At 35.5% G+C, this 12,567-nt stretch overlaps 1 protein-coding gene across 1 annotated transcript in view; it reads left to right on the top strand.

Moving 5' to 3' along the window:
- Positions 1 to 317: 317 nt before the first annotated feature.
- Positions 318 to 12,567, top strand: part of ST18 (ST18 C2H2C-type zinc finger transcription factor) — a 168,249-nt gene continuing 155,999 nt past the window's right edge. The window contains exon 1 of the mRNA XM_085221091.1: positions 318 to 615. Within this exon, the coding sequence (XP_085077217.1) occupies positions 432 to 615 (184 nt within the window). The 5' untranslated portion in view covers positions 318 to 431. The remainder of the gene's footprint in view (positions 616 to 12,567) is intronic.

The raw sequence follows: 12,567 nt of genomic DNA, 5'->3' as shown, positions 1-12,567 counted from the left end.
TGTTTGTTCACTCACTTTCTGTGAAGAGAGTTTTGAACTGTGTTTTGAATAGACAGCATTTTCTTTGTGTGGTTGGTAAATAACACAGAGCAAAGTTAGTCAGCAAGTTGCATAGCTTCTGCATTCTGATTCTTTGGAGCCCTTTTGTACCAAGCTTGACAGGATGTTTTTAACAGAATGTGACCTCACTGGGATATCAGAGGTAAGGAAAAAAGTTATTGGGACTGTTTTGGTATATTTTGCTCAGGACTGACTGAAAATCCTGCTTTAAAATGACTTTTGGAAAGAAGAAGGTTTCACTGTTGTCTGGCCAATGATTTTTTTCAATGAAAATCAGTGTCTTTGTAAGGTATAATAATCTCTTTTTTATTTCATACTTGTGGATAAAGACACTTATTTGAAAGTCTCAGCACTATTATATACTTTCTCTAATGTATCAAGCAAAAGTGATAGAACATCACAGTTTTTTTCTAAAACAGAAGACAATAAGTAGATCGAGTCCAGTTCTTCATCTGAGTCCTCAAAGCAGCAGCGTAAGAACCGGGGTGGCGGCAAACCCAGTGAGACCAGCAGACAGTAGCCCTCTGGACCCCTGCACAGGCACACTTGGTAAAGGTAAGGCAAAACTGATATCAGTGTGTTTTCTGGGTAAGACCACACATGTTTTCATCACAGATGTGTGACCGCGGTTGGTAGTTTCACTGGGACAGCTGCAGGCAGGGGGTTAGCGGCTGTGCGGTGCCCCCCACTCCTCCCTCTGCTGGCTGGAGTGTGGTGGGCAGGAGGGAGAGGGCACTGCTGTCAGACACATTTTGGGGTTCCTTCAGCCTGTTCCTTTTGGGCCCTTCACAGGAATGGAAGCATTAGAGTGTAGCAGCATATGGTTTGAAGGGGATTTAAAATGGAGTGTTTGAGTTGTTCTGGAAGATTTTTTTTTTAAAAATAGATGTGGTTTAAGATGTTTGTATGTATACATGAGATAAAAGTATTGTTGGCTCAGGCTCAACGATCTGAGTGGTTTGCTTATATTCAGGATCTAAAGGGGTTTCATGAAAAATGAAAGAAAAGTGCATTATTACACAAAATAACCTTATGAATAACAGGTATCTCGCTGTTCTGAAATTGAATTAACAGTACGTGATGTGTTTTATTATGTACACTAACTGAACAACAAAGCTTCATTGTTTTTGCAGAGAACAATCGTGTTGTTTTTTTTCTTTTTCCAAACAGTGCAGGTGACTTAGCAAAAAGTGAAAAAATAAAATAAAATAAATGGGGGGATCACTGATAGAGTAGTGGAAGGAAATGAAGTTTTCGGAGTGTGTAAAGTTGTTATTCGTACCTGATCTTGAAAAACGTACTTTTAGATTTCTTTGTTATTCAAGCTGGAAAGTTTTGCAACATGAGTCCTGCTACAAACTGCTTTTTGGTAAATAATCAAGGAGAGACTTCATAACTAGCTTGAACTGCATTTTACTCTGAGGCACAAAAGGAATGAGAGTATTTTTGTTATGAAAAGTTAGAAAATGAATTGATCAGACTTCACCAAGTATTGTAAAAGACAATACAACCACATTGCCACTCCTAGTAAGGCAGGTACTGTCTTTGTTTTGACAAAGCATTTGCAGTGACATTTTTATAATCTCAAACTTGCTACTGTACTTTGATCCACCGGTGCATGGTAGATAAGCTGCCAACGTTGTCCTCATTAAAGCAAATGTTTCCTCTGAAGAGGCTTCTAGAAACAAGCATATTATCTGAATTAGGAGTCAGTCATGTGAGGGTGATTGAAGGTGATAAATGTATTGTTACAACTTTGTTATTTGTGTTGCAGTAATACTTCCAGCCTACTCATGGGCTAGATGCTGGATACTGTACAATAAGAATTGGGTTTTATATGCTAAACAGCAAATGATATAGACATGGGACAGTAAATAAAACAAATATGATGAATTATTCAAATTGCAACCAAGGTGTTAACATGGAATTTTCTTTTTTTTAATATCTTTCTTTGACAGTACGTGTTAGTAGTTTTAGGTGATGATTTTTTATAGTATCTCATCTACAGGTAAACTGCCACAAATAGTTGGAAGCTTGTTCTCTTTTAGTCTTTGTATAAAGAAGATGTTGTGGGGAATGAGGAAATTTAGTAGAAATTTAGTTTCTCTCTGAATTTGAATGTGGTTATACAAAAGTTGAATAGAAGTAGGCTGATCGGTATTTCTGAAAATATATAAACCAGTAGAGGTCAGTACAGAGTGCTGAAATGGAAGTACGAAGTCATTTAAAAAAGCCTTGTGTATTTATACTTTGTACTTACAATTTTAAGTTTTCATTTAAAATAGGGTAAATGCTTACAGTGATTTACAGTTGCCTCTTTGAAGAGATGCATTAAAAATACTTGAGATAAGATGGTAATGACAAACTGCTTAAACAGACTTCTTTAAGCAGTAATGTTCACGTTGCAGCATATAATATCTTGTGTATAGTTGCCTATTTTGCCTAATCATTATAGAAGCAAATGTGTAATATTTATTATATACATATAGTGACAAATGCATCCAGTGGATGGTTATGTAGCTAATTAGGAGAAAGGATAACTTCTAGGAATCAAGTTTTCAGTTACTTGAATTTAAAATAAGACTTTTTTTTCTCTATTTAGGTAACAAACTTGGCTAATTAAAATTAAGTCTTGCTTTTCAAGTCCTTATCTTCCTTTGTGTGTGCATGTGTGTATACACACACACGTTCAGACAGACTGTGTAATAAATTGAATTATCTTTTGTTTCACTTTTAAAGCCGTTGTTTGCTCGTGGTTTTCTTTTGTGATAGAGAGCAAGGAAAAGAATCAGCACGTAAAGTCTGTGCATGAAAAGATCCTTCAACATGTATTTAGCTGCAAAAGCTCATCTCTGAAAAGCTTCTGTCCAATATGCTTTCTGTGGATCTAGAAAGAGCAATCTATGTGTTCCTATTGTGTTTCCTTGCATTTTAACTTTTATTTAACCTTGAAAACTCACTTACTTTTAAATTGTAATAGTTGAATATTCAAGAAGTCCTAAGAACTTTATCACTAGATAAAGATAATATACTCTGATTTCAATATTGACTTATGTCTGCTGTCTATAAGCTTTGGGAAAATTATCCCAATAACTTTAGAAAGATCATGGAAATGGTGAACATTTTTGAAAATCCTCTTCTCTTGTTCTGTTTGTCTTCCATGCTCTTCTTTAAATTGATTACAGAGGCATTGAAAGGTATATACAGCATCTCTGAAAACCTTGTTTTCTTTTTCTGTGCTTTCTCTTGCACTTAATGGTAACAAGTATCAGGCAGAGATCGAGCAACAGTTTCTTATAGGCTGCTCTGTTGTGTGAACTCAGTTTGGAGTGCTTAAAGAATGGATTATTGCAGGGAAGAGATTCCCTGCTAATTTTAACAGTTATTAGCAGTACAAACCAAGGTTGGAAGGTGCTGGAGATGTCATAAACAACTCTTACATATCTGATCACGCTTTTGTCACTGTAACGTGACTTACAGGTTTCTCAATCACGTTGAATTTCTCATGAGATTTATACATCTCCCTTTATACATGTAGAATAAAATCATGGCTTTTGCAAAGCCAAAGAAAGTCTTCATGAATCAACAATGAGGCCAAGAGATCTACAAGCTTATTTCTTTTTTCTTGAAACAAGGGAAACTTAGGAATAGCCTTGCCTATTTTCTAACACAGGATCCTATCTAACAGGAAGCATATGAGTGATGAGTTATTAAATGACAATTTCCACTTTGATTGCAAAAGTACTACCAAAGGCTTGGATGCAATTCAGTACAATTCTTCTGAATTTAAAGTGGAGCAGAGAAACAAGAGAAACTACTGATTGAACGCAGAAGTCAAAAGCTCCTTTTTTCTTAGGGTAAATTTATGATAAATGTAAATCACATTTTGATACACATTATTTTCCTATACACTTTTTCACATCTGCTGGATGTAAGAGTTGTGACAAACTGTATTTTGCTGAGGCATAGCAGAAGTGCTCATTTGCAGTAGCTGATATTTTCAACAGTTGTGGGAGGAAGCTTTCCCCATCACTTTTCTTGAAAAACAGTAGAAAGGTTTAGACTAAGGTGGTTCATAATACTAAATGGTCTGGTTTTAGCCAGTCAGTGTTGAAGTCCAAATGTCCAAGTATTTGTATTGCTTCAATTAAGTTTGTTTACGTGTTAAATTTTATGAACATCTGGTCTGCCTTTTTCTGTAACATATGGGATATAAAACCCCCCCAAATCAGGAACAAAAATAATGCTGCTGGAAACATGTACTTCAGTCAAGTATAATGTTATGTTAGAAGTTTGCAACTCTTTTCTAAATCCATACCAAATATAGAAGATAACAGCAGAGCTAGTTGTGATTAAGAAGCAGAAGGCCTATCTTAGTCATTGTAGTCCTCAGTCTCTTAATAGATAGGCATTTAGTATTGTTTTGATTGTAGTATTACTCTCATATATTCGTACAGGCATGATATCAGTATATTCTTATTTTGTCACTCTTTTCTGATGTCGGTTTTTTTTTACTTTCTTAAAATTCTTTGTATGGCAGCTGTGCAATTATTCTACTCCTACATAGCGTAGTTTTATTATTAGCGTTCATTACCAAGTAATAATTTCTCAATCTTCTTTTGTGTGTATGTTTTTGCATTACCTAGTATGAAGTAAACTGCCACTGAACTATAAAGCTGTGTGTTCTGTTTAAGCACGTATTAAAAAATTGTGGGCTTGTGTCCAGATGGGAATAGCACTAATTCAGTCTGTGGTGATCAGTAATTGAGATAGCTACACTAGTGAAAAATCTCTGCTTATAAACAAGAAAACTGTGACATTTGCACCAGAAATTGAGTTAATTAAGGTTCCTTACCTGTAATTACATTATCAATCTGCAGGCTGCAAAATAACCTAAAATAAATTAGAGCCAATAAATTCAAATGACAAACGTACTCAAATAAATTTGAAGTTTAACATTCCACAGGGAGAAAAAGAAGATATATTATTCACCAATATCAGGAATAAAGGAACAATCTAAAGGGGTGGTATAATTCTGGAAAATGTATTCTATATAACAAGAAAATGTCAGTATAATAACTTCATTTTTGATGACTCAACCATTTTAGTAATACGTATTTTTGTTTTGAAGCTACTTAAGTAAAAAATTCTGTGTATTCCCTTCCACATTTGTCCTGGCAATATAGATGAGGTTTTTTTTTCACTTTGTCCTGCATTTCTATTGTGAATTTCTGACCTGTTCTTTTCACTGTATAGCTCAAGTCAGTATTAGTTTTTTGTTTTTTTTTTTTTTTTTACTTGCTTTCTTGTGCATCAAGAGTGAGATTTAGACTCCAGACTCTTCTTAATATTCTTTACTTTTTATTGGAATCAGTAGGATGCTAAACCCAAGAATTACTGTCTTACGTGTCCCAGTACCAGAAAAACAACTTACTGGTGATATGAGGCTGCAGACCTGTCACCTTTATCAAGTCAATATTAAAATTGAGGCTTAGTGGATTTGAGGTTTTCTAGAAACTCTGAAAATGACTTCCTTTTCATAGGCAATTTCTCATTTGTTTCTCTCACAACTTTGTATCTCTAAAAGGTTTAATCATAAGTGTAATAAGTGTGCTTTTAGTTTGTCTAGTACATGGTCATTATTTGGCTACAAGCAAAGTCATTTCTGAAGACCTATATATTTTTAATGTCTCCTCTGAAAGAGGATCTTAGGTTTTGTCCTTACTATAGAATAATTCTTTTATAACAGAATTTTAATATGTCAGAGGAACTCGCACAAATTATAGATATGTTTGCTCAATATGCTGCCAGCAGCGTTTAAGAACAGGCTTTGCAATATTTAATAAGTACATAGTCTTACATTTTCTTTTTGTACTTTAAGGACAAACCCCAGTTTCACTTATATCCACAAGGTTTTCCCTATACTGTAAAAATGCAGGGGTTTTTGTTGGTCCAGAAAAAATGTCTTTTTGCATACTTTTTATATGCATATTTATATATACTAATTTTTTATCAAAATACTTATAATTGGTATCAGAACATATACATGAATACATATGGAAAATACTATGAAATTTATTTAGGACAATTTTTCTTGCCAGCTCACTAATATTTTTTTGTGGTATTAAGTTTAAATTGACATTTACTGTTTTTTAGGAATTGATATTTAAATTTTAAAAAATCTTTAATTAAAGTTGAATGAAATATAGATAAAGATCTTAAAAAAAAAAAAAAGTGCTAGCTGCTTTAAACAGCATAAAGCAGAACCACATGTCACATCCCTGAACCTGATTCATAGAAATATTGCATTTATTTCCCATGAAAATAACTCTATTAATAGTGTTCCTATAGAAGTGTTAATCACATGACCGTGTGTCAAAAAATATTCCACTTTGCTTACAGATTTACACTACTTCAAAGAAAATATGAGTAAAGATTTTTCTGGTGTCTTACTGCTGGTGGTAAAGATGACCGCAGAAAATGTGAATGCTTAGAAGTAGCATGTAATGAAATAGAACAGGTCTTTGATATCAATCTATAGACAATGTTTTCAGTGGTTTGTATTCATAGAATCATATAATCACCAAGATTGGAAGAGACCTCCAAGATTATCTGGTCCGACTGTCCACCCACTACCAGTATTTCTCCACTAAATTCTGTCCCTTAGTACAACATCTCAACATCTAAAGATTTCTTGAACGCCTCCAGAGATAGTGACTTAGCCACCTCCTTGGGCAGCCTATTCCAGCACCTGACCACTCCTTCAGAGAAGAAATTTCTTTTTAACATCCTAACACACAACCTGAATCTCCCTAGTGCAACTTGAAGCCATTCTCTCTAGTCTTATATTGACAAGATGATGAACGCTGGGTTTATAGTTTTCAGTTCAGCAAGATCATGTTTGGAAATCACATTGCAGCTGTGGGAAGAATCATTTTGCAGGGTCATATATTTCTTCATAGACAGGCAGTATTTATTAGCCAGAGTACAATAGGTTTATAATCTTTCTGGAAACATCAGTTGGTCTTGGGTGGTCCTCAAATCTGAGCATATCAGACTTCCTAATATCTTACTTGAACAGAGAGTAAACCTGGCATTTCTTTGCAACTTAGGAGGAAGATAGCAAAAATTTTAATACTCTGAGTCAGAGAGCATCAGAAATAAAGTCTTTGTATACTATAAAAAAAACACTTGATGTAGAGAAGAGGTATAGGATCAGTTCTGTGATATCCAGAACTTCTCTATTTTTCCTTGACACAAAAGGTGACTGAGAGTGACCTGTGTCTGGCAGGCTGAAAGTAGATGTACCACAAGATCAGCTTGTCTAAACCAGGAATTAATGATGAATCTCTAGAACAAAGAGGAAGAATACAGAAGATGGAGATAAGGACAGGCTACACAAGAAAAACATAGAAACATTAACCTAACATGCAGGTATGGTATTAAGTAAACCAAAGCTTATCAGGATCTAGCACTACAAAGGCAAATCAAGTGCAACACGAAGATCATCTGTCACTACACAGGAATAAGCTGATGAAGCAAAATATGCGCTTGCTGAAGAATGGGACATGCAATTTAATAAAAGCAGATGTGAATAAGGTTGAAGTTCTTAGTGACTTCAGCAGTCCAGTCTTCATCAAAAAGGTATTTGTCTAGAGGCACGGTGCAAGGAAGAGGAAAACTACCAGCAGAAAGTAAGGATTGAATTGGGGGTTATTTGCAAGAGCTTTACCCATACAAGTTTTTGATGTGTGTAGAGTATTAAGATAACTGTATGATTGCAAGGTTGTGGAAACTGCAGAAGGTTGCCAGTACTTAGAGAAAGACTTTACCCATCCTTAAAGAAGGCCAAATGATTAAACAGGGAACTAAAAACTAGTAAAACTTGGAAGACATTCCTGAGCAAATTGAGGAAAAGTGTTTGGGAGTAGTATTTTTTTGTAATTTTTTAACTGACTCAAACACCTTACATGATGAGACAACTGTATTTGTGGTTGAGAAGAGCAGGAGATGTTATCTGCTTTGTGTAAAAAACTTACTAAATTGAATCTTCCACATTTTCATATTAAAGCTGTTTTATTAAGAAATAGATAGATGGAGTATAAAACTGAAAGGGCACTAGCTAATGGGTCATACGCTGCTTTGATACTTGTGGTATGTTGACTACTCAGAGATGTATCCTGGAATCTGTCCTATTTTATATATGTCGTGGTATATAGTAGTCTAAATACTGTATGCTGACAATGATAAAAGCTAACAAAACACTGTGCAATATTAACAATAATAGCTAGTAGATTGAAGCAATTAATTTCCTTTAACTTGGTTCTAATTAGTCCACATCTAGAATATTGCATCCAATCCTGAGTGCCCCCATATAAGACTTCCATCAACTGGGATAAGCTCAGTGGACAGCTACTGAGGTGACAGAAAATGTCCGTGAAGAGACTCTGAGAAAGCAGTTTGATCTGAAAAACAGAAGCATTCAGAATAATAATAATTAAAAAAAAAAAAAAAAACTAAAAAAAAAAAATCATGTTTAGGCAGAGAATACTGAAGATATATTGGTGTTACAGCTTTTGAAATAGCATTTTCCTCATATGTGAATAGTGCCTCCTGTCTCCTAAGTGAGCTCACCCATTCCCATGCATGAGTTGAGCTAGATATGCTAAAGACCTCTAATGAATCCCTAAATGCCGTAAGACACTGCCTTGTAGATATGCAGCTGGCATAATACTGCACTATTTAATAAAGATAAAATACCATTTTGATATAGGTAATAATGAAAAAATATCAAAATGATCATTCTAAGTATAAGCTGATGGCTTGTGCAGGTCTCTGATCCTCTTGTGCCTGCTGGAATGATCTCTCCAGGGAAGGAGTCCCTTGCATGGCCTATGGATTCCAAACCATGCCTTTTATTTGATTTGATGCTGCTTACGCCCTATTTGGTCTTTTTCTCTCCTTGGAAGAGCTCAGAGCAACAGTGCAGTCAGGAGCATGTGTGTTGTCAGCATTATGATGAAGGGAAAAGGAAATAAGGATGTGGACGGTGAAAGCTACTGATGAGTGAATTGGTACCTCTTTAGTTTGCACCCGTATGTTCTGACACAGAAACCAATCTTTCAAGGAAGACCCACTTGGGAGTTACAGTGTATGAGCAGAAATGTAAGCAAACCCTACTTGAACTCCAGGCTAACAGGAAATGGGTGAGCAGATGTCACAGCAATGACAGTGATAAATAAGCCTTGCAAGACCAGGCTTGTTGTTTTATTTATTCATTCTTGTGGTGGATGTATGAGAGTTGGATGTGTTGAAATATGACACTACAAAGCCTTATCTGCTTGCATTTGAAGAAACAGACCTAGTCAATGAGAGAAGCAGCTTTATCCTGATTGTTTCTTGTCACTTAGGACAGAGAGAAGCAAAGCGAATAGAAGCAGGTGAAATCACAGTTATCAATGCAGTAAATGGGCAGGAGCTGAAAGCTGCAAACCTGATGCTGGAAAAGTACCTAGTGCTAAATCATAGAAGAGCAAGATAATGGAGACTTCAGCTAGTTTACAGCTAATTGAAATGGGAGTGTTCTTGGGCTATACAAAACTTACCCCTCAAGAGCTCTGAGGCATGGAATACTATAATCCCCTGGTATTAGGTAGAGAAATAGTTCTTTGAAATCAGTATTTACAGTTCTGGATTTATCTATTTGAATATTTCTTTTTTTAATGCTTTTATTTCAGACTTTAGGAAAATGTGATTAATGCTGCTCATTGTTACCTTTTGCAAAGAGTTATTTAATCATATTTAAACCTGTACTAGTGTCACATTAAAGTATGTATCTCTTAAAAAGTGCTCAAAGCACTTCTGTAAAATAAAATATATGTTATGCATGTACATTGGCAGAGGGAAAGGAAGAAGCAGAGATTGCCAAGGACAGACAAGGCTGTGCTGAGAACATTTATTGATTGGAAACAAATTAGTTTTTTGTTTAGTTTTGATATTTTTTTTCTTCTCCATATTACATGAAGTGGTCTCTGTCTGTGTGTAATTTTTACTTTTTAGTGCAATCTGCACCTGTGGCCTTTGGACTTAATGTTTATGACAGATGGACTAGACTGTGTTTGCACCATTTAGTGTATAATCCTTCTGTATGTATCTATGCCATGGTAGGCAATGGCACTGGCCCAATGGGCATATTTATTAGTGCAGACTTCCTATCTGTTTCCATTGTTCGGTTGCAGTGTCCTTTGAGCCTAATGGACCTTGCTTTGTACTGGGCCCACCTACAAAATATTGTTTCGTATTCATGCCAGATTATCTGCTGCAGACTCTAGTCATTTTTTTCTTTCTTTCTTTTTTTTTTTTTTTAAGTACTCCAGTGCATTTGCCAACTAGAATGCTTAAAATGGATCAATTCCATATTGTAAATGCTCTTCTTCTCCTCTCAGCCTGCGAGCTTCTTTTTGGTACATACTTATTAGCTTTGTTTGCTAGTATCAAGATGCTTGATTAAAAAAAAGACTGCTTTTGCTGAACTGGCTGTGTCTCATGCTACCTGAGCACCCACAATATTGAAAGCAGAAATTTTTCCTGGCAAAGCAATGACTCTAATAAAACAAGGTGCAATGAATGCAACCCCGTCTGCAGGAGCCTGCTGGCCCATGGCTGGCAGCCTGGAGCTGTGCAGCGTGCTCTGCTCCTGCTGACTTCATGTGTGACATGTGTGGAAATGGGCTACTGCTGCACAAGAAATGTTGCCCTTTGTATCAGAAGAACAGCAAAACTAATGGCAAGCAAATGGAAAATTGTGCAATGCTTAGATACTTGAAATGTTAGGTGTTAGATCTGTGAAACAAGTAGAAGACAGAACAGAAATGATATACCTGTAATTTTAGTATTGCATCTTGTTCATATAGATGTCACAATTTCTTGTGATATAGTATTTTCTTGTACCTATAATAGAAACACAAAAACTCTTTTTGTTGTTTGTAGCTGTTCTAAATTTGGCACATCTGAGGTTTTTGACTAAAAACCTCAACTCTAGAATTTCCATATAGAATGTGTGACTAAGGACTTGTGAAGGAATTTAAAATCCATTTACAAATACTCGTGTAGTTTGTGTACTTCATTTACTTTCAGTGCTGTTGAAAAGTTAGCAGTTTAGAAGATTAGATACTCAAACTGTGATGGTGAACCTAAATATAGGTGAAGGACTCTATTTTAAACTCTGGAGATGATTTTAGAATTTGTTGTTGAAATTTGAAAATCTCATGGTGGTTATGTTTGGTAATCATCTTTCATGCTCTCTATACTTTATTTTTTACTGTTCCTTTAATGATAACTGAAATAGTTTCACCAGTTTTACATATATTGAAGGAATCTGTTTCAGAATGCAGTGTAGAAAATGTGCAAGCTAGTTGTGGGCAAATCCTGTTTAATACCCTTCAGTATGAATCAACTGTGTGATGGTTCTGATTTTTTTTTTTTTTTTTCTGCATTTGCTGTGGCATTATCACATCTTTCCTGATAGATTATTGCCTACCTACTCACTGAAAAAGCAGTTTTGTAAGTTGCTATTCCCTGCCACCAGTCAACATGATGATGAATTGTCGTCTTAAAGTACACATAAAATTTCTTTTATGTAAAAGCCGTTCGTAAGCTTTAAGGTGAGAGCAGAGTTCAAAAGAGGATATACTATAGAAGACAATATTGTTATGTATTTTGTTGTTGCCTTTTTTTTTTTTTTTTTTGGTGGTGCTTTCTTTTGCATTAGAGTGTTCATAGCCACCATACAAGAGAGCAATAGAGGTATCATCCAAGTTTGCCAGGACAAAGGACTAATCTGCCACACAAGTTTATTTGTTACATGATAACATTGAATTTAAAATGATTGTAATGCTTGAGTTCTTGATTGAAACCCTCTGCAAATAATGATCTTTAGGGATTGTGTCATAGTGTACACAAGCTACTCGACCCCTCAGCTGTGATTATTGTAACTTCAGTGGTTGTATGCACTGTGCCCTAAAACTGCAGAATATCGTGTCTTGCAAATGGAATTACTCAGTTACTTGCTGAAGAATCTGGCTGATGATCTTATGAAAACATAGAACAGCAAGGCTATGGCTATCAAGAATGTGCATACTAAAACTGCCAACTTTGAGGCACAGTAGTGAAAAGTACAAGGTACATATCTCTTCTATAGATATCACCTGATTGTTAGCCATGCCAGTGTACCATACATTTATATACATACCATCATGTACTCTGGCATCTTCAGGCTTGCCTCTGGGATGTCTACAAGCGAATGTGTGTTTTTTCCACCCAAAATCATGTGTTGAGTCAGTCTCATCTTGTCATGACTTCTCTTAGACAAACTTTAAGTAAGAGATTTGCATAACATCCAAACTGGTCAGTGACTAATTAAATGTTGAGGACATAAGATACTGTGATAATTAGCAGGAATAGCTGCTTTCTGTCCTTCATGTCTGATTCAGGACCTCTCCATCTAGA

Source organism: Meleagris gallopavo, chromosome 3, assembly GCF_905368555.1.
Source record: "Meleagris gallopavo chromosome 3, MGAL_WU_HG_1.1, whole genome shotgun sequence".
In the NCBI taxonomy this organism is placed as follows: Eukaryota; Metazoa; Chordata; class Aves; order Galliformes; family Phasianidae; genus Meleagris; species Meleagris gallopavo.
The sequence above is the reverse complement of the archived record's forward strand: the minus strand, read 5'-3'. Positions and strand labels throughout refer to the sequence as shown.